Here is a 21,326-nt window from a genome sequence, read left to right as displayed (position 1 = left end):
GCCTTTAAGAGCTTTGTTTAAGCGAACAATATGTTCCATCATGATTTACAAAATGGCTGATTCATAAATGGCGGAAAGAAAACTAAACAAATCGAGATTTGCTTTTACGAGCAATGTCTATGTGAACGATATGTCCTACCGCGATTTACACACTGACTGACTCATAAAAGAAGGAAAAGAAAAGCAATAAACAAATTGATACGATGTTTATACTTAGTAAACTATAAATCCTGACTTAGTTGCAAATCGATATCACTGTATGATAATTGATATAGTGATTTGCTTGATACCGATTGTCCTTTCGCGAATTAATTTTATGAGCTTTGTATATGTGAATAACATGTCCTACCACGATTTATATAATGACTAATTCATAAAAGGCAGAAAAGAAAATACAATAAATAAATCGACACGATGTTTAGGCATAGTAAACTATAAATCGAGTTAATTTCAACGATACATTACAACCACATTCATTACAAAATATATAAGTGTTACACATTCTTTGTTTCTCATGCAAATATCATCAACTGAACATTCTTTGCTTTCAGAGTGCTGCACATTCTTTGTTTTCAGAGATCCTTCAATGTTATCACTCATGACACAGAGTTCATATTACAGCTAGCAAGAGCTCTAGAGATATATATATATTTGATCGACACATAGAATCGCTTTGCAGCAGGAAATGAGCGCACTCTTGAGAATATGCTTCACAAACTTCAGCTCAGGCACTCACCGCTAGAAGGAAACGATTCTATGTGCATATTTGTCATGAAGTATATTGAAGGTAGGCAGATATTTTTCTAACTACAAATTATGGTTTGCGAACAATGGAGGGTCCGGCAGTAGGAATAGATCAAATAGATGAACATCAACATCACTCCATGTCTATCATATAGAATATATGTGCTTGCTCTGGTATGACTGCAACGATTAAAGATATTATGGTTGTTATATTCTGCGTAAGCTTCGATATACTTCACGATAAATACGCCATAGTCGTATGTGTGATGAATATATTGATATATACACAAAAGATAACAACCATAATCATTATCGAAGATTACACAGATCTTTCCTCACTGCGTGAAATCACTATGTTATCAGCATCAAAACCCATCTATAAAGCACGGGTAGAAGGAACACAGAAGAACAAAGAAGAAAGAAAAATACAAGGAAGAGAAGAAGAAGGCGGAGGAGAAAGAAAAAGAAGAAGAAGAAGGTGCGCTGCCGCAGAAAAGAGGATAAATAGATTAGGGTTTTAGACATGGACAACGGGTAAGGTCGGGTCGGGTAGGGTTTTACATAGATTAGGGTTTTACACAAATCTATATTAGGGTTTTACATAGAATAGGGTTTTAAGCACGTGTACACAAATCAACATAACGTTTAGACTTAGTAAAGTATAAATCGATTTACAACTTGATAACTATTAAAAAGTTGCAAATCGCTATCACTATTATATAGAAGAAGTGTTCTATCAATTCTGTACAGCAACAGACATTAAGTTAAAGTTGCAAATCATTATCACTGTTTTATAGAAGAAGTGTTCTATCAATATCTGTACAACAACAGACCTAAATCAGAAATGATTTGTCCTATCACGATTTGCATTTACGAGCTTTGTCTATGTGAACGATATCTTATAGCGATTTGATTTTATGAGCATTTTCTACGTGAACGATATGTCGTATCATGATGTACCTAATGACTTATTCATAAAAGGAAAAAAGGAAATAGCTGTAAACAAATTGACACGATGTTTAGGGTTTAGGATTTAGGATTTATAGTCTAGGTTTAGGGTTTAAGGTTAAGGGTTTAGTAATTTATTAAGGGTTTAGGGTTTAGCGTTAGGGTTTAGTAAGATATTAAGGGTTTAGGGTTTAGGTTAAGGTATAGTAACAAATCGACACGATGTTTAGACTTAGTAAAGTACAAATCGATTTACAACTTTATAACTATCATAATTTGCTTTTACGAGTGTTTTCTACGTGAACGATATGTCGTATAGTGATTTACTTGATATTGATTCATAAAAGGCAGAAACGAAAAACAATAAACAAATCAACACGATGTTTAGACTTACTAAAGAACAAATTGACACGATGTTTAGGGGTTGGGTTTTAGGATCTAGGGTTTAGGGTTTAGGGTTTAGGGTTTAGTAATATATTAAGGGTTTAGTGTTTGTCGTTAGGGTTTAGTAAGATATTTAGGGTTTAGGGTTTAGGGTTAGGGTTTAAGGTGTTTAGGGTTTAGGGTTAGGGTTAGATATTTGTACTATGTAATTAAAACCTGTGCGTGAGGAATAACAACTATAGCGACATGAGATGGTCATTTGCGTTGTCAAATTGTTGGTCATTTAAGGTTAGTATAAATCGCTATTGCATTAAACGTATAAATCATTCCTACTTTAAATGTATAAATTGCTGCTTTAAACTTACAAATCGATGTAAAAATCACACCCTTCATAAGTACATATCGTTGTAACGTTTGGGCTTCAACAGTAAACCTCGTTGTACGATTTAGCAAACTTACAAATCTTAGTAACTTTATGCATCATAAATTGCTATTGCGTTAAATGTATAAATCATTGTTGCTTTAAATGTATAAATCATAAATCGTGTCGATTTGGCTTCGTTACCAAAATATGTGTCATTCATTTATAAAAGAAACATTGTTTCACATCCAGCTCATTGTCAAAAATCGATATGCCTTGTGAGACCTGTATTTTGGTTGATGATTTATGAGATTTACGCAATGACGTCTATGTCGGCCACAACGATTTGCCTTTGTATAAAAAATATTGGAATAGTGTAACGCAAATCGTGGTTGTAGTAATATACTATCAATTTGAGAGATATTATTTTGTTTGTTAATATCGATTTGTAAGCTATTATGCTTACGTTTATTGTATCGATTTGTAATATGAATAAGCGATTATGCTAAATTGTCGTATTGATTTGTAGTATATTATGTGATATGTATATCGATTTGTGTGTTCAAATCGTTGTTGATTTAACAATTTCTATTAAAATCGCTGCACATTATTTGAAGTATGAATCGTTGTAAATAGATATTATGTGTTTGCTAGTGTCAATTATTACGATATTTATCGTATAAATCGCGTCAAAACATCCTAATACTATAAATCATTAGTTTTATTGGCATGGTAAATAATAACTCGAAGATCATTACAAATAACTGAATGGCATTGAATGTTTAACAAAGTTTACAAAGTTTACAAAGTTTGTATACTAAGTTAATAAACTCCAATTTATTACACTCCTCACGAGTGATACCTTATCATGCTTCCAACCACCTTATCATGCTTTGTCATGCTTCCAACCACCATTCCTTTGGTAGGGTCAACCCATTCTTTGTAAAGATCTTCAATTATTTCTCTTCGATGAGTATGTACAACCATTACAAATGAGCTCGTTTGCTTGCAAAGGATATGTGGGATCTGACCCTTGATACAGAGTTGTCAGAACTTCTGCAGAAGAACATGGAGCTACCAGCTGCAGCGTATACTTTTGAATCTGCTCTTGTTGATTTAATATCTGATAGATCCTCAGCTGCACAACAAAGGGTGGTCCGACAACAGACGATGGTAAAAGGTGGTCCAGCAGCAGACAACGGTAAAAGGTGCTCTGGCAACAGACGACGGCAAAGGGTGCTCCCGCTGCAGCAGACGACGACAAAGGGTGCTCCTCCGGAGGTGTAAGGGTGATCCAGAATGGAGAGGGCGACATATTTCAAGGTTGAGATTCGTTTAGGGCGAAAACAAAAGGTTATCCTCCATTTTCTGGCTGGAGGACATTTTGATACATTACTCGAAACATCATTTCATGGCGCTAATGGCGGGAAAGGATACTTAAGTCTTTGCAAATGCACCGGACTTCGATGCTAAGTGATGCAAACACACAAGGGGAAATGAGCCCCACGTGCTTACATATGTGGCGCTCATTCAGACCCGAGAACAAGCACCTGTGTGTTCCGGAGGGGAACATATAACCTGCTTCGGTAAGGGTCTGCCTAACCCCAACTTGGCTTTCAAAAAAAACAAAAATAGAATGTCACAACCTCCTCCAATATGTTCTTTTTTGACAAGCTCTAAAATAGCATTGAAACACTATTGTTTTCTTTGGTATTATTGAGGCAAATGATTTTGTAATCTACGCAAGAAAATTATACTTATTGAATAAACATCAATTTGTAGAATATGATCTGCATAAGAAAATTACACACAGAAGAAAACATCAATATGTAGAATTTAAACTAAATACCAAACATGATTCAACCTCTTCCTTTTGTCACCCTCTCTTCTAATTCCATACGGGCCTCAATCTTTTGAAAACATTTCCTGCAAGTACTTTGAAATAAAGAATTCAACTGACCATTATCCATACGGGCCTCAATCTTTTGAAAACATTTCCTGCAAGTACTTTGTAATAAAGAATTCAACTGACCATTATCCATACGGGCCTCAATCTTTTGAAAACATTTCCTGCAAGTACTTTGTAATAAGAATTCAACTGACTATTATCGCTTAACAATATCCATAACAAACCAAAACGAGTCTTTTATTTTATTTTATTTTTGGTATTAGGCTTTCCCAGGATCGACATTGTTGTCATCGAAATGTGAAGCATTCTCCTCATATGATTCCAAAAACCGATTCACACCTCTAGGAGCTTCAGGTGCGGTCCAACAGAGTTGGACGAAGATCTCCTAGACATTCAAACGAGCCATGCCTCTCCTTTGCGGGAAAATAGCATACCTCCCTTAAGGTATCTTTGATCCTTGGACTGATCAAAGACAAATTGATTGTTTAGTGCAATAAATTAACACTGCAATATGAACACACGCTGCGATTAAGCTTTGATTATTTGTCGGTGCTTTTTAGTCCAGGGAGTAATATCATGGGATGCCCACAAGGGCTATAATAGTCTTAGTCACCAAGTTGACAGGACAGGGGTGTATCAAGTGGGCAGGGGGACCTCAAGGATTGTACCAACCGAAGGGCAAGAAAAAGTAAACGTTGGACATAATTGAAATCTTAAGGCTTAATTTTTAGCTTCACCAAGCATAATACACAAGCATTTATTATCCAGCAAGAATTCCAGAAGACTGGAAACTCCAATTTTTCATTGAAAACAAATTATCTGGAAAAAACAAGCTTCAAAATCCATCCACGAGTGGTAGATGCCAAATAATCCTTGAAAAACGTAAATATAGTTCAGGATTTTTACAAGGAACTTACATTTCAGCAACGACTTTAGCAACAAGATTTGCACTTGGCAGGACACTCAAGAAGTTGCATCTAGCAAGGTTGTCTTTGCATCTTGCAACATGAAAATGTCTTATGATTTAAAAAAGACCTCCATATAGATCTGAGATTCTCTTCTCTACATGACAGATTTGAGTCAGAAAAACGAATACTGGAACATGGAGCCATAAACACCGCTGAATACAAACACTATCAGATTATACTACAGTTCTTTTTGTCTGTTCACAAATCTGTATATATGAACCGCCTAGAGTCACCAATAGGGATTTCAGAGGTAGACGTGCCTGAAAAATTTCCATTATCAATCTCCATCTGTCAGGAGTGCAGCCCACGTATCTTCCCAGCGAATGAAGCTTGTACGTAGAAAAAAAAATAAAGAATGAAAGAATGCAGTGCGGAATGCAGACCTCCTGCAGCTGCATGATTTTCTTTTGCTCCAGCAAGGTAAATTTACAGTATCTCGAGCATTTGCATAATCATGTCTTCTCAGTTACTCGGAGTTTGAATCATAAAATTCACTAGGGCAGGGAGTCATCACTTCAGATTCCAAGATCTGTACTACCCTGTGCATTGTTGGGCGATCCTCTGGACTGGATGATACACACTGAATGGCAACTGATACCAGAGCATCCAAGCTTTCTGGCTGCACCCCCTCACAAGATGGATCCACAATCTCCCTGAGTCTGTTTTCAGATGCTAACAAATTCAACTGCAAAGACAAACTTTGACATAAGTTCAGCTGAATGCGGATAAATCGATAAGAATCACCAGTAGCGATAAGCAATTATATAACAAGAGCAAGAGAATTCAAATATCTGATTATCTTACATCTGAATTAAAATCTGAATCAGAAACAAATCCTAACCTGACAGAATCCGAATCTGTTTATGTATAAAAGTATATCCAATTAGCTAGTCAGGTCCGAATTGGTAATACCTTTTTCCTTCCAACTCTGACTGATACTGAATCCAATTAGGCAATATTGGATTAGGTTGGATTGAGTAATACCTATATACGAAACAAATCTGACTGGTACACATCCTTATTTGCACAGTATTCTGCCTTTTCCACCATGTCATTATTGTGTATATAGACCTAACACCAGACAGTTACGATAATTGAGTAATAAATATTTGATTCTCTTGTCTTCCTTCTTGCATTGACCTATCAACGGATATTGGAACTTTGCATAAAGAACCCCAGCACCAATTCTCAGGTTGAAACAAATCAAGTTTATCCACTGACTTGCCAATGGTGCCTACTTGCCAGGTCATTCCAAGTCAATGTTGCATAATCCTAATGTCAGACTCAATATCCATACAAGTAACAATTAGGCTTCAAACATTTGTGTAGCTAAAGGTACATATCATTTCTATTCTGGAAAAAGTCCACAGTAGAGCATTGACATCATAATTGAGAATGAGGATATAATTGGCTCTAGTCTACATGAAACATTACTTATTGGCAGGTCTACAAAATTTTAATTGTGCAAATGTCCACTAGATTTCACATTGTTCCCAAGTATGAAATGAAAATGCAAATGGAAAACATTAAAAATCGATTAGTCCTAGCACAGCCTAATGATTCCAACATAAAGAAACATACCCAGCCAACAATATTAAGACCTTTTTCAATGAATGATGAATCTGTTGGGCGCTTCCCACTTAACACTTCCAGCACAAGAACTCCAAAACTGTAAACATCAGTCTTCTCAGTTGCTCTGCCACTGTGCATGTACTCTGTGAATCTAATTGTCAGTATGAAAAACTGAAAGCATTTAACACCATTAAGGAGATCATGTAAATATTACACCTATTCCTAATCACAAACTTACAGAATCAATGCATTTTGAACCTTTTAAGTCAAAACCAGAAAATATTATGATATTGCAGGTAAAATATTTGTGAATTTAGCCAGAGGTTGAGCAGAGGATTACTAGTTCATCAATAGTCAATGAGAAACAGTCACCAAATACCAGTTTAATAAAGACGTTAATGCGGCAGAAGCTAATAAAAGGTCATTATGCCACTTCACCATTGAGTGAATTTTATTCACAAGATGAGATAGCAAAAGAAGTAAGCCTGTTTTAATGAGATATAAAAATCACTATACCTGTGGCCATTCCTTGTAGCCTCTATGATATGCCAAATGCATGTCTTTGGCATGCCTGATTTTGTTTTTGATAGTAGGTACATGAAAGCTGATGAATGATAACTTGAAATAAGGAAAGCCTGGGACTTTTTGAGCTCAAACAGGCTCCCTTGATAACACAAAGTACAACAAACATATCAAGAAATTAAGAATGACTCTTCATTACATAAACCCACATATAACTCAACAATTGTATTAGGGTTCTGAATTCAGTGAAACAAGGGTGATTGATTGCATAACAAGATAATGACTAGATATGATTGTAGAATGGTCGCTTAAGTATGTGGAAAGAAGAGAACGAGGATATAGTGGGAAAATAAGTGTCATTAGAGATTATCAATGAAAAAAAAAACAAAAAACACTTAGATTGACTCACAGGAGGGAGAGAAATAAATACTGATAGAAGTCCAACTTACACAGCATGAAACGTTTGGAACATCTCACCAAAAAGTGGAAATTGTTAATATATATATATATATATATATTGTAACGCCCATTAGGGGCAATTTGTTCTTTTCATCTTTATGTAAATATTCATGCCCATTAGGGACATTTTTGTATTTTTGTATTTTTATTTATTTTATTTTCTTGACCATTGGGGAGCTCTCAACGACTCTTTGGGAGCTCTCCTTGGCCCCCTCGTGGTGTATTTAAAGGGGACTTCTCCCCCCATTATTTTCAATGCTTGTTTAAGCATTTCGATAAAGGCTTCTATATTATTAAAAGGCTTCTATATTATGTCAAGTTCTCTTCTTACTTGTGTATGTTTCTTGTTTGCCCTTTGTGACATTGTATCTTGTCCATTAGAGGCATTGTATTTATGTGATTGTGCCTTCTTGTAGTCACATTGTTTTTTACACTTGTATTTCATTATATGGTACTAGAGCCACTAGGCGGTGGAAGCACTCTTGGGACTTCTCTCTCTTATGTTTGAGTGGTATTAAGCTTCGTACTCTTGTTCTTCTTCAACTCTTTCCACAATGGCCGACAAATATGCAATGATCAACTTTTCATTCAAATTAAATGGGACCAACTATAGAATATGGGTGACCGCTATGGAAAACAATCTCAAAGGTAAGAAACTTTGGGGATATGTATGTGGAACCATTTCGGAACCACAATTGAAGCTCGCCAAGGAGGGGGATGAAGAAAAAGCTTTGAGTGATGAAAAAAAGGCCAAAAAATTTCAAGAAAACTAATCCAAAGTTGAAGATTGGGAAAGTGAGCATGCCAAAATATTGGCGTGGAGAATGAATAATGTGAAACTCACGATTTGCGCTAATCTAGCCAAATTTAAAAAAGCAAATGAAGCATGGTTCTTTATGAAAGGCACATACACTCAAAATGACCTTGCTAGACATTTCTTTTTACAAGAAAAAATAAGAGGAACTAAGCAAGAGGATATGAATATTAGAGACTATTATAGTACTCTATCCCCTCTATGGGATGAACTTGCTCTCCTTGAACTACAATGGGAAGGAAGTGCTATGATACGAGGCAAGAGCAAATGAAGAGAGAAAGATTTTTTCAAATTATTCATGGTCTTCGTCCCGAATTTGAACTAAGAAGATCCCTTCTTTATAGGGCTTTTACTCCTCTTAGTGAAATCCTTGCCGACTTATGCTAAGAAGAAACTCGCTTGGCTCTTAAAAAGGACTTTGATGAGGTTCATGCGGTATCTAGACTGAAAAATAACATGAGAACATATAAACCTCCTCATTTTTGAAAAAATAATAATTGTGGAGAAAGAAAAATTGTTTGTCACCATTGTAATGAACCGGGTCATCTTAGACCCGATTGTCCTAAGCTTAAAAAGAAGGTGGCTTCCGTTGGAGATAGTCAAAGCAATTCAAGTGAAGAATCAAAGAGAGATGGAGACATAAAGGACTCCATTGCTCAACTTACGAAAAGTCATCAACTCCCAGTATGTCCTCTTGGGTGCCTCCTTTCATATGACTCCAAATGTATCATCTTTTATCCAAACCAAGTTTTAATTCTTTTACATCATTTGTATTTATGGTCGATGGAACATCATTAGATGTTGAAGAGATGAGAAACCTTGAAAATTTTTTTAGTCAAGGCAAAGAATTTTATGTTCCAAAAATTAAGACTATTCCAAAACTTAACTTAAATCTTTTTTTCGTTTATCAAACAACTGATTTTGGATGTAGTGTCTATTTTTCACCAACCAATTTCTATATGCAGGATCTCTGGTCCGAGAAGCGAATTGGGCAAGGCAATAGAAGAGGAGGCCTATATTACATAGATTTTGTCTTTGCCATCAAAATCATTTTGTAATCATGTCCAATCTAAAGATATTGTTACTTAGCACAAAAAGCTTGGTCACCTTAGTATTTCTAAGTTGTATCTTTTTTCCTTTTTGAAATTTTTTTTAATGAAAAAGAATTTACATGCAATGATTGTATCCTTGGAAAAATGCATTCTCTTCCTTATTCTCATAGCAACTTTATTTCCAAGAGACCATTTGAATTAGTGCATTCGGATGTAGGGACTGGCACTTGTTATGTCTAAAGGAGGATATTCATATTATGTTGTCTTTATTGATGATTTTACTAGATACACATGAGTTTATTTTTATTAAAAACAAATCCGACATTTTCTTTATTTTTAAAGAATTTCATATTATTATTTAAAATCAATTTCAAAACAACATAGCCATTTTTAGATTTGATTCCGGAGGTGAATACATGTCAAATGAATTTCAAAATCATCTTAAACAAAATGACATTATTCATCAAAGGTCTTGTCCTAAAACTCCTCAACAAAATAGTTTTGTCGAAAGAAAACATAGGCATCTTATTGAAACAACAAGAACTCTTCTTGTCTCTAAAAATGTTTCAAATAACTTTTGGGCTGAAGTTGCTCTTTGCACAACTTATCTTATAAATCAAATGCCTTCCTCATCCTTAAAAATGTTTTTCCTTTTGAAAAATTGTTCAAAATCTCTCCAGATTTTAAAAGATTAAGATTTTTTTTTTGTAAATGCTTTGTTCTTTTTCAAGGACAAGATAAACTTTCACCAAAAGCTCTTGAATGTGCTTTTATTGGCTATGGTAAAAATCAAAAGGGGTATAGGTGTTATGATATTAAAAATAACAAACTTTATGTTTCAAGAAATGTGAACTTTCTTGAAGAACAAAATGGATTTGAATTTCAAAAATCTAAGGAAGAGGTTGATTATTCTTTTTTTTTTACTTATTGCCCAAAAATAAATCCAAAGATCTTAAAGATACTATTTGTGATGACAATTCTCATCAAAATGATGATTCTCACAATGAGAATCCCAATGATATACATGTGTATACTCGGCGAGAGGGCAATGAACATCAAAATGCTTTCGATATATATTCTCTTGACATTTGTTTAAAAGATCAAGTTGAAGAATCCCTACCTAAGCGATCTTCTAGGAATAGTAGACCTCAAAAATTTGTGTCATATGATTCATTTTCCCCAAAATATAGAACTTGTCTAATGATGATCCATTCTTATCATGAACCTTCTAATTTTAAAGAAGCTAAGCAACATCCACATTGGATTGATGTTATGAGACTTGAGTTAGAAGCACTCAACAAAGCTAATACTTGGACAACTGCAGGTCTCATTTTAGAAAAAAAAAAAGCAATTGGATGTAGATGGGTTTATAAAGTCAAAACTAAGAGTGATGGGATATTAGAAAGATACAAAGCTACGTTAGTTGCTAAAGGGCATGTACAAGAATATGAAATTGATTATGATGAAAGCTTTGCTCCGGTTGCTAGGATAACTAGTGTAAGAACCTTAAGAGTCTTAGCATCTATTAAACAATAGCTTATCTGTCAATTAGATGTCAAAAATGTTTTTTTAAATGGGAACCTTTATGAAGAAGTATATATGGATCCTCTGCCAGCTCTTGAGATTGAGAAAAAAAAAATTTAAACTCAATAAAGTTCTTTATAGTCTTAAACAAGCTCTAAAAACTTGGTATGATCGCTTTACTAAAGTTGTCTTTGATAATGGTTTTACTTCTTGTTATACTGATACTACTCTTTTTGTTAAATATGTTGGTAATCACATAACTATTTTATTATTATATGTTGATGACATGATTATCACTGGGACAGATAAAAAGGACATTGAGCTTATTAAAAATATTCTTAGAAGCAATTTTGATATGTCTGATATTGGATTTCTAAGGTATTTTTTAGGGATCGAAGTTGTATATTCTCCTCGGGGATATATTTTGTCTCAGATGAAGCTGGCATCAGATATTATTGCTAAGTCTGGCTTAACTGACGGAAAGAAAGTGGAGACTCCAGAAGTAATCAATGCTAAGATGAGAGTCGATGATGAAATTCTTTTAGAAGATCACACTCCTTATCGTCAACTGATTGGATCACTAACATATTTGTCTATTACCCGGCCATATATTACTTATGTTGTTCACAATGCAAGTCAATTTCAAAATGCTCCTACTACTTTTCACATAGTTGCCATCATGCGAATTATCAGAAGAAAACCATAACCAAAGGACTATTCTTATCTTCTTCTTCATCTCCTAATTTAATTGCTTATACTGATTCTGATTGGAGTGGTAACCCCAATGATCGTATTTCTACAATAGGTTATTGTGTTTTTCTTGGAGAATCATTAATCTCTTGGAGATGTAAGAAACAACAGAAGGTGTCTCTATCTTCCATGGAGGCGGAGTATAAGGCGATTGCCACAACAACCACTGAGCTTGTTTAGTTGAGAAGTCTGCTCAAAGATATGGGAGTCATTATCTCTACTCCTTCAAAGTTGTGTTGCGACAATAAGAGTGTCATCTACATTGCTAGCAATCACACCTTCCATAAACGAACAAAGCACATCGAGATGGAATGTCATTATGTTCGAGATGAATTTTTACAGGGCATCATTCAACTACCATATGTTACTTCAGAATATCAGCTAGCAGATTTCTTCACCAAAGCCTTACCATCATCCTGTTTCTACCTTCTCCTAAGCAAACACTCGGTGATCTCACTGTCAGTTCGAGGGAGGGTGTTAAAATATATATATATATATATATATATATATATATATATATATATATATATATATATATATATATATATTGTAATGCCCATTAGGGGCAATTTGATCTTTTCATCTTTGTGTAAATATTCATGTCCATTAGGGACATTTTTGTATTTTTATTTTTTTCTTTTCTTTTTTATTCGTTAAAGGGGTAAAAAGGGGCTTAAGAGTTGTTGGGACCCTCCCCAACGGTCACAAATGTGATCGTTGGGGAGCTCCCCTTAGCCCCCTCTTGTGGTGTATTTAAAGGGGACTTCTCCCCCATTATTTTCAATGCTTGTTTAAGCATTTCAATAAAGGATTATATATTATTGAAAGGCTTCTATATTATTTCAAGTCCTCTTTCCCACTTGTGTATGTTTCTTGTTTGTCCTTTGTGGCATATTGTATCTTGTCAATTAGAGACATTGTATTTATGTGAGTGTCTCTTCTTGTAGTCACTTGGTGACATTGTTTTTGGCACTTGTATTTCATTATAGAAATGACATCTCAATCTCTGAGAATAAGGGTTAAAAAAAGCCCTTACACAAAGAATAAAGTGTAATAATATGAGAAGCAAAAGAATAAGGATATGCCAAAAAAGTAAATAATACATCATTTATATATTAGTGTCATATTAAGACCACAAAAATATTTGGTGGAACATCAGGTCATTGAGAACTTGTGAAATATTAAAACACTCGAAAATATATTTGGCAGCACATCAAGATCACCTAGAACTTATGAATGTCGACACACTAAAGGGCACGACAATACGACGTTCTGTATTTTTCATACCTGGAGCTAAATAACCAAAAGTTCCAGCAACGATAGTTGTTATATGAGATTCTTCATCCTCCAACAATTTGGCAAGTCCAAAATCAGAAACACGGGCTTCCATGTTGCTATCGAGCAGTATATTGCTTGATTTAATGTCACGATGAATGATTCGAGGAGAACAATCATGGTGTAAGTATGCAAGTCCCTTAGCAGCTCCCAAGATGATCTTTAATCGTGCATCCCAATCCAGTTGCTCAGATCTTTCTGCTCAGTGCATAATTTTATAGTTAGGTTGAAAGGGGAGAATAAACATCAGCATGCTAATAAAACATAATACACAGCATACACCATGGTGATAAATAAAGATAATAGAGGAAACTAATTACATTATATCCTTCAAAGCCATGAGATACTAATAGAACACATTTTATCCTTCAAAGCCCAAGATACTAATAGGGATAGAGACTATATCTGTCCCAATGAAAACTATCATATTTACTCTGAAAATTTCCAAAGCAAAACAAAAAACAAAAAACATCGTGATATTTTCATCATGTCACCAAAAAAGGTTTATCTTGATATTTTGCAATATTTTCAGTCATTATCTCACAAGAATTCCTGAAACTAACACAAAACATGAAAACAGGACCTTGCTTGTTATCTTTTTGTTTAAATTTAATCGACTTTTTCAAAGGAGAAGAAAAAGATCCAGTATATTCTCCACTGCAAAGTACTTGAGAACAATATTTGATGTAGTAGATCTTCAATTGCAGCTTGGGCTGTATAGAATGGAGAAAACTTGGACGGAAGACATGTCAAGTGCACAATCTATTACAATTCTTCCTGTTTTAAATGTCTATGCATTTCCGATCTTGCTAAACATTGATCGAATGGCACAATCAAAATCTTGGTGCTATTTGATTGAATGTTACAAATAGAATTGCAACTCTACATACAGCTGCCTCTGCAAGATAGCCCTTGGGAATTGGACTATTCTTTGATTAAAGAACATCATTAACTACCCACTTATGCTTACACCCTGGGAACACAGGACACATGGCATGCAAGAGTATGTGCCATCCTAAAATGCCTCCTGGATCTTCCAAGCCAAACCTTAAAGAATGCAGCTATTGCATTCTAAGATCAAAACATTCTAAAAATGAATAATTCCAAGTCACATGATCTGAAACCTTACACCAGTTCTATAAGATGTAATATAAAATTACACAGTTTTTTCTTTCTTTGCCTTATGAATGCATATCAAGTTCAATCTTCTCCAGGGAATTCTCAAAACTCCAAGCGTCTTATTTTCCATGAAAAGAAAATGTTCCTTTGACTAGAAATCTACGTGAAAGTTGGAAGACATGTCATGATTTATTCTCTCGGAATTCAGGTTCATCAAACTAAGTAGTTAAATATCATAAGAAACTGCCTTCTTGTCAAAAGTTATGACACAACAGTGACAACATACCTTGCAGGTTTTAGTAGAAAGAAAAAGACATCATTGTCTGTTGCATAGAGAGCAGAATAAATGTCACAAATGTAGCTGATGCATACAGATAATTTTTAAGTAGAATATATCATGAATCACAAAACCAACACTGCAAAAGAGATTCAATAATAAGATAGAGATGTTTCCACGAAAAGGGTTTGACCTCACCATGAAGTACTTCATCCAAATTTCCACCAGGTAAGAAATCATAGATTAACAACTTTGAAACAGGAGACTTGCAATATCCTCGTAGATTAACCAAATATCGATGTTTTATGCTCCCAAGAATTTCAAGCTCCCTTTCGAAAAAACGGTCTAAGCCTTCATAAGTTTTGACAATTCTTTTCAGTGCAAACACATTGCCATCATCCATTGAAAGCTTGTAAACTGTTCCAAATCCACCAGAACCTATAATGTTTTCATTGTTCAATAGTTCTATTTTCTTCAGTATGTCTTTTGAGGAGTATGGGAGGTCACCATGAAACATTACAATAGATGTTCCTGAAACAAAACAAAAAAACCTTGTAAAATGGGCATGAATTCTTTCTTCTAAACCATAAACACTACAGTTTGCATCATTTATGTCAAGAAATTCAGACTGCAAAGTTTGAAACAAAGTAGAATATTTACCTCCATTAACATCAATAGCAAGAGTTTTATTGTTTCTGCCAAATCTTTTATAAAGAAAGCAACCCCAGAAGCACATTAGTGCTACAAGAAGTAATGCACTCATTGTTGCAAATGCACTAATGGACAGCCGAGCTGGATATTTTACAGTTTTCCTCTGTATCCTTTGGCTGTTCCCTGCAAAATATGCATATTTAGCTGAGACTGCAAAAATGGGTTACTATAATAAGCTTTACATGAATTATCAAATACTCTTAATGTATGTAGTCAAAAGCGCTAGGCGGTGCCTGTTAAAATGTAAAATGTAACATATAATATATATAAATAATATAATAATATATTATTATTATATACTTTTTTTATTATATGTTTCTTTCCCTTTTTATTTTAATTTGTTATCTAGTTCATTTAGATCTAGATACTATAATCTAGTCAAGTCCCAACTAGGACTTGACTAGAATATAGTCGTTGGACCTAGTCCATCCAACGGCTATATTTAGACCCGTTGGACTAGGTCCAACGACTCTCAAGGAGAGCTCCTTCACTCCTCTACCTCTTGTATAAATAGCGGTAATCCCCCTCCATTGTAAATCAATGCTTTTTAAGCATTTCTTGTGAGAAATAAAGAATTATTATTTTTATTGTGTTCTTCCATTTATACCCTTTTATGGGTTGTGTTTGAGGTGTTTCCAATAGACACTCTTTGAGAGTTTCTCGTGCTTTTGTTGAAGACCACCATTTCATTTCATGGTATCAGAGCCTTGAAGACTTTTAGATCTTGAAGAATTTCCATCGCGTTTTTCGTGCCTCCTTTACAAAGGGTGATTCATCCTTTTGTTCATGACTAAGTGACCTTTTTTGAAGAAGGAAAGCATTTGGAGGAAGCTTGGCTATAAAAATTTGTGATTGTGCTCATTTTTCTCCTCTCTTATCTTTCTCTTTTTCTCTTTTTTCTTTTCTCATTTATTCTTTCTTTTTCTCACCCTTGTAAAAGATGGATGACAATGATAAGATCACCATCGTACCCATGAAATTAAATTACACCAACTATATGATGTGGGCTTCAATCATGAAACACCACATTTGGGAAAAATGGTTGTGGGGTATACTGGGTGGTTCCGATTCGGGTCCCAAACTAATTCTCACAAAAGTTAAAAATGACAAAGAAGTACCTCTCACGATGTAAAACCCGTAATTTTTAAGGATTATTAATAAATAAAGAACTCATTTTTTTATCTCCAAATTAGAAACGTGTTTCTAGCTTTTGAATTTCATTTATTTATTTATTACATATTCATTTGTTTATTCAAGCCAATCAAGCTATAATTTGCATTTATAGAACTATTTTGGGCTATAAATCACTATATTATATTTTTGATGAAGTTTGTAAATTATTGGAGTGTATTTGTGTGTTATTTGGATCTTGGTAATGATTTATAGGGTAATTTGCTATTTTTGGCTAATCTTGTTATAATTGTCATTTTTTGAGTTTTTGGCATTTGCGATCGCACACAAAGGGTTCGTTGTATTGCTTGGGTAGCAGTCTTTGCGGACTTCGAAACTCCTCGGTCTTTTGAGTTTCGATTCATTGTTCTTCACATTATTAAGGTAAGATACTTTAACTGAACTTATAAAGAGCATGTTTAGGCACTAATTGTGTAAGCATGATGTTGCACCGAATATCTAAATGAATTGTAAATACAAGTTATGCTCACACACTTTACTTAGTTGTGTATATCTAGGACTCTTGTAATTGTAGTTCGGAGATCATGCTTGTCATGATTGTAGTTAGCGAAATATGGAGTGTGTTTGTTGCAGGTACACTTGTGTGTGGGTTTGAATGCATGTGCACTTATGAATGTATAATATGTACGCAATGTGTGTCATCATACTTTGGTTTGCGCATACTATGTTGTTTTGTGTGTTTGTATGAACTTGATACATGGTGCACATATAACTACTATGGATATGTATAAGTCATGTTCGATACATACTGTGAATGTTATATATATTGTCTTGTCATATGATGGACTCATTTATTCTTGTATATCTTATTTGCTTGAGAAATATATATATATGATGTACGGTAGGATGATCAATGAGATTTTGACCAACCCTTACACAATTATATCTAATGTGATATATCGATTCATATAGTGAAAAATGCATGACTTTTATCATGTGTGCAAATCTCGAACTACGTAGGAGTTATGTATGTTGAGATTTAGTTGTTTTGTATTATGAAATGTGCATATTCACATATGCATGCATAGAACTCATGTTTTGTTTACACATGCTTCGAGGTTCAATTTACGAAGTGCAATGTTCTTTATGGTGATGATATGATGCGTAGGATAATATGCTTATGTATGATATGATTTAAATGCCACGTGAAATGAAATTATAAATGCATGCGATAAATGTTTAAGTTCAATAGTAAACTTTGGTTCATGAAGCCTTATTGGTTAAATGTATGATTTTATAATTTTAATGTCATATGAAGTGATGTATGATGTGATGCTTTGATTGTATACATGCTTATGCCCGTGTTGATGGCAATCGACCCTAAGAGTGGTCAATTGTATTGATGCACGTATCACAATAATTTTCACTGGATATGTTACATGTTGAGGAATTGTTCTCAAAAGATTCTCGGTGAAGGTGTGCATGACCAGATCAGGTAATCCGGTTAGAGCGGTAAGTCTTTGTGAGGAAGTGCATTGTCCAAAAGCGGATAGCCCGCGAAGACAGTATATTCCTGTGAAGAAGTGCATTGTCTAAGACCAGGCAGACCATCCGTTTAGGGTGGTAACTCCTTGTGAGGTTGTACATTTTCCAGACCAGGTGATCCGGCATGGATTTTGTAAAACTTTATTATGAATAAATGAAATGTTATGATGAATTGTGATGATTTTTTGAGTTGATTAAGATAGTCAGTTATGAATCTATAGATTTGGCTTTTCTATTATAGCATGATTATATATTGAACTCAGATATGATAATTACATCCTTATTGATTTTAGATCTTGATATATGGTTATGATTGTGATGCTTATGTTAGCGTATAGGTGAATGACACATCACGCCTACAAATGATTAGTTTTGACTTATTAGGTGAATACATCACGCTTGCATAGTTTCATTGCAAATGATTGCATTATGATTGTCTGAGTAAATATATCACACCTATGTATCATTATTGATGTGTATCATGAATATCTAACTAAATTACTTATAAGGTATGTATGTGTGTTTCACGTTGGAATGGTCAAATGTGATTTGGCTTATTATTTATAAGAATTATGAATGCATATGAAAATGATGCAATGATCTGAATGTCTTTATATATATATATATATATATATATATATATATATATATATATATATATATATATATATATATATATATATATTTTATGCGATGACTTGTATGACTTGAATGCATATAGATTATGCTTTATTACATGAGTTAAGGATGAATAGAATATTAAGTGATGAAATGTTTTTAAATGTTTTATGTTCGAATGTTTGAAATGAATGACTCATAGGACGTTGTTCCTTTGTCTATCACTTGACAATGGATGAATAATATATATTTACCTTTAAATGCTTAATATGTTTTCTTTAAGTTTGAGTTTTGGTTGTTTTACCCATGGTTGCCAGTTGAGGAAGCGGGTGCGGGAAGCGAGGCACTTTCAAAATTTTAGAAAGCGGGGAAGCGTGGGACCACTTAGGAGCGATTCGGGAAGTGTCTCGGAAGCGACCTAGGAAGCGTCTCGGAAGCGACCTAGGAAGCGTCTCGGAAGCGAGGGGGAAGCGAAAAAAATAAAAATAAAAAATAAAAAATACAAAAAAATTGAAAAAACAGGGGAAGCGAGGGGGAAGCGTGGGGGAAGCGAGGGGGAAGCGTGGGGGAAGCGTGATGGGAAGCGCGCCCCCCATTAAAGGGAAACGCGTCCCCCATTAAAGGGAAACGCGCTTCCCAAAAAAGGGGGACGCTTCCCCCCACGCTTCGGAAGCGCGACGTTTCGCGCTTCCGAAGCGCGCTTCGGGGAAGCGCGCTTCCCCTTTTAGCTAGGCGCTTCCGGTAACTCTGGTTTTACCAGACTTTAGCGAGTCTGACCCCGTTTTATAAGGGACAGGTAATGCAGGTAAAGCATGATGAGTAGTTGGAGAGAGCGAAGGGTTGGTCAAGCTGCATTCTTGAGGGTCCACTCTTACCTTGCGATCTTGGTATTCATGATCTTTTCGTTTTAAGTACTTGATCACGTAGAGAATAAAGTATTGTTTTCATACTCTGATTTGAAATGACATTAAAACTCTTCATATTTCAGTCTTATATTGTACGTGGATTGAAATGTATATATCTCGTACATTTTGATTTGATTGTTATCTTTAGTGTAACCGCGCCCAAAGTCTTAACCGTTTTTAAAAATCGTTTTCACATTATAAGATCTAATTTACTTATACTTATCAAAAAAAATAGTCTCAAAATTTCAATATTTGAATTATAATTAAGGTTAAAATTTTTGAGGTGTTACACACAATAGGAGAAAAGAATAAGGCCTTGGTGACATATGAGAAAAAATGGAAAGAGTGGAGGATAGGGCACGCCAAAATTATGTCATGGCTAATTAATAGCGTTGACATTAAGAAATGCTCTAGCCTTGCTAAATTTGAGCATGCCGATAAAGCTTGGGAATATCTTAGAAATATGTATTCCTTTAAAGATATTGGACATGTGTGCAATTTACAAGACAAAGTCCGAACGATGATTCAAAAGAACACAACTATTAGGGAATATTACAATGAGTTATCCAAACTTTGGGAGGAATTGGCTCTTCTTGAGCCAAAATAGCATTATTCTGAAGATATCGAGCTTTACCAAAAGCAACTCGATATGGAACATTTTTATCAGTTTATAAACAGTTTAAGACCAGAATTTGAGTTGACCAAATCGGCTCTTTTACATCGAGGTAAGATTCCCTCTATCATTGATATTATAGAGGAACTCACTATGGAGGAAAACAGACTTAGGAAGAATACTCCAAAACCTGAAGATGATTCTGTTCTAGCTGTGTCTAGACCAGGTAACTATGTGTGCACTTATAGGCCACCTCATTTTGGTAGACAAGATGGTGATTTTAACAAAAAAAAGTCATTTGCCACCATTGTCATGAGCCGGGGCACTATAGGCATCAATGTCCTAAGATAAAAAGAAGAGAAGAAAAGAAAGTTGCATCTCTCAGATCAGAATCAAGAGACCAAGATGCACTGATGTCTATGGCTCAATTAATGGAGATCCTTCAACTTCTTCTCAAAGGAGCATCCTCCTCAACTGAAGACTCGACTTGAGCAGTTATTTCATCGTTCTCCGATTCCAGTAACCTTCCTTGGCTCCTTGACTCTGGTGCTTCTTTTCATATGACCCCAAATATCAATAGCTTATCCGAATGTCTTAAAAATAACTCAAGTGTATCAAAAATTTTCACAGCTGATGGTACATCTCTTGAAATAGAAAGAATAGAAAATTTTAAAAAACTTCATAAAACCAACAATTTTTTTATCCCAAAAGTTAGCTATATTCCTAAACTAAATCTAAACCTTTTATTTGTTTCCCAAATATCTAATTGTGGATGTAATATCTCCTTCTCTTCTCATGGTTGTTGGGTATAGGATCGTCAATCAAAGAAGCTGATTAGGGAAGGCCATAGAGAATGACTCTTTCATGGATTTTTTGGAATTGCCTAAGAATGCTTTCTGTTATAATATTAAAAAACTATAGTTGAATCTATGGTACAAAAGACTGGGTCATCCTCGTATATCTAAATCCAGCATTTTCTAAGTTTAGAAAAATTTTGTAATTCTGAAAGTTTTACTTAAAGATTATATCCTTGGCAAAATGAAAAGATTACTATTTCATGATAGA

At 34.6% G+C, this 21,326-nt stretch overlaps 1 protein-coding gene across 2 annotated transcripts in view; it reads right to left on the bottom strand.

Moving 5' to 3' along the window:
* Positions 1-5,143: 5,143 nt before the first annotated feature.
* The window catches only part of FEI1 (Leucine-rich repeat protein kinase family protein), a 77,398-nt gene continuing 61,215 nt past the window's right edge, over positions 5,144-21,326 (bottom strand). Inside the window, exons 10-14 of one of the 2 annotated variants that reach the window (XM_089981592.1) lie at positions 15,399-15,572; positions 14,937-15,269; positions 13,295-13,540; positions 6,896-7,029; positions 5,144-5,999 (exon numbers count right to left, since the gene is read on the bottom strand). In XM_089981592.1, the coding sequence (XP_089837718.1) occupies positions 5,781-5,999; positions 6,896-7,029; positions 13,295-13,540; positions 14,937-15,269; positions 15,399-15,572 (1,106 nt within the window). In that variant the 3' untranslated portion in view covers positions 5,144-5,780. The remainder of the gene's footprint in view (positions 6,000-6,895; positions 7,030-13,294; positions 13,541-14,936; positions 15,270-15,398; positions 15,573-21,326) is intronic. The other variant, XM_089981593.1, reaches the window with a different exon arrangement.

This window comes from Nuphar pumila, chromosome 11 (genome assembly GCF_984573655.1).
Source record: "Nuphar pumila chromosome 11, dmNupPumi1.hap1.1, whole genome shotgun sequence".
Classification (NCBI taxonomy): Eukaryota; Viridiplantae; Streptophyta; class Magnoliopsida; order Nymphaeales; family Nymphaeaceae; genus Nuphar; species Nuphar pumila.
The sequence above is the reverse complement of the archived record's forward strand: the minus strand, read 5'-3'. Positions and strand labels throughout refer to the sequence as shown.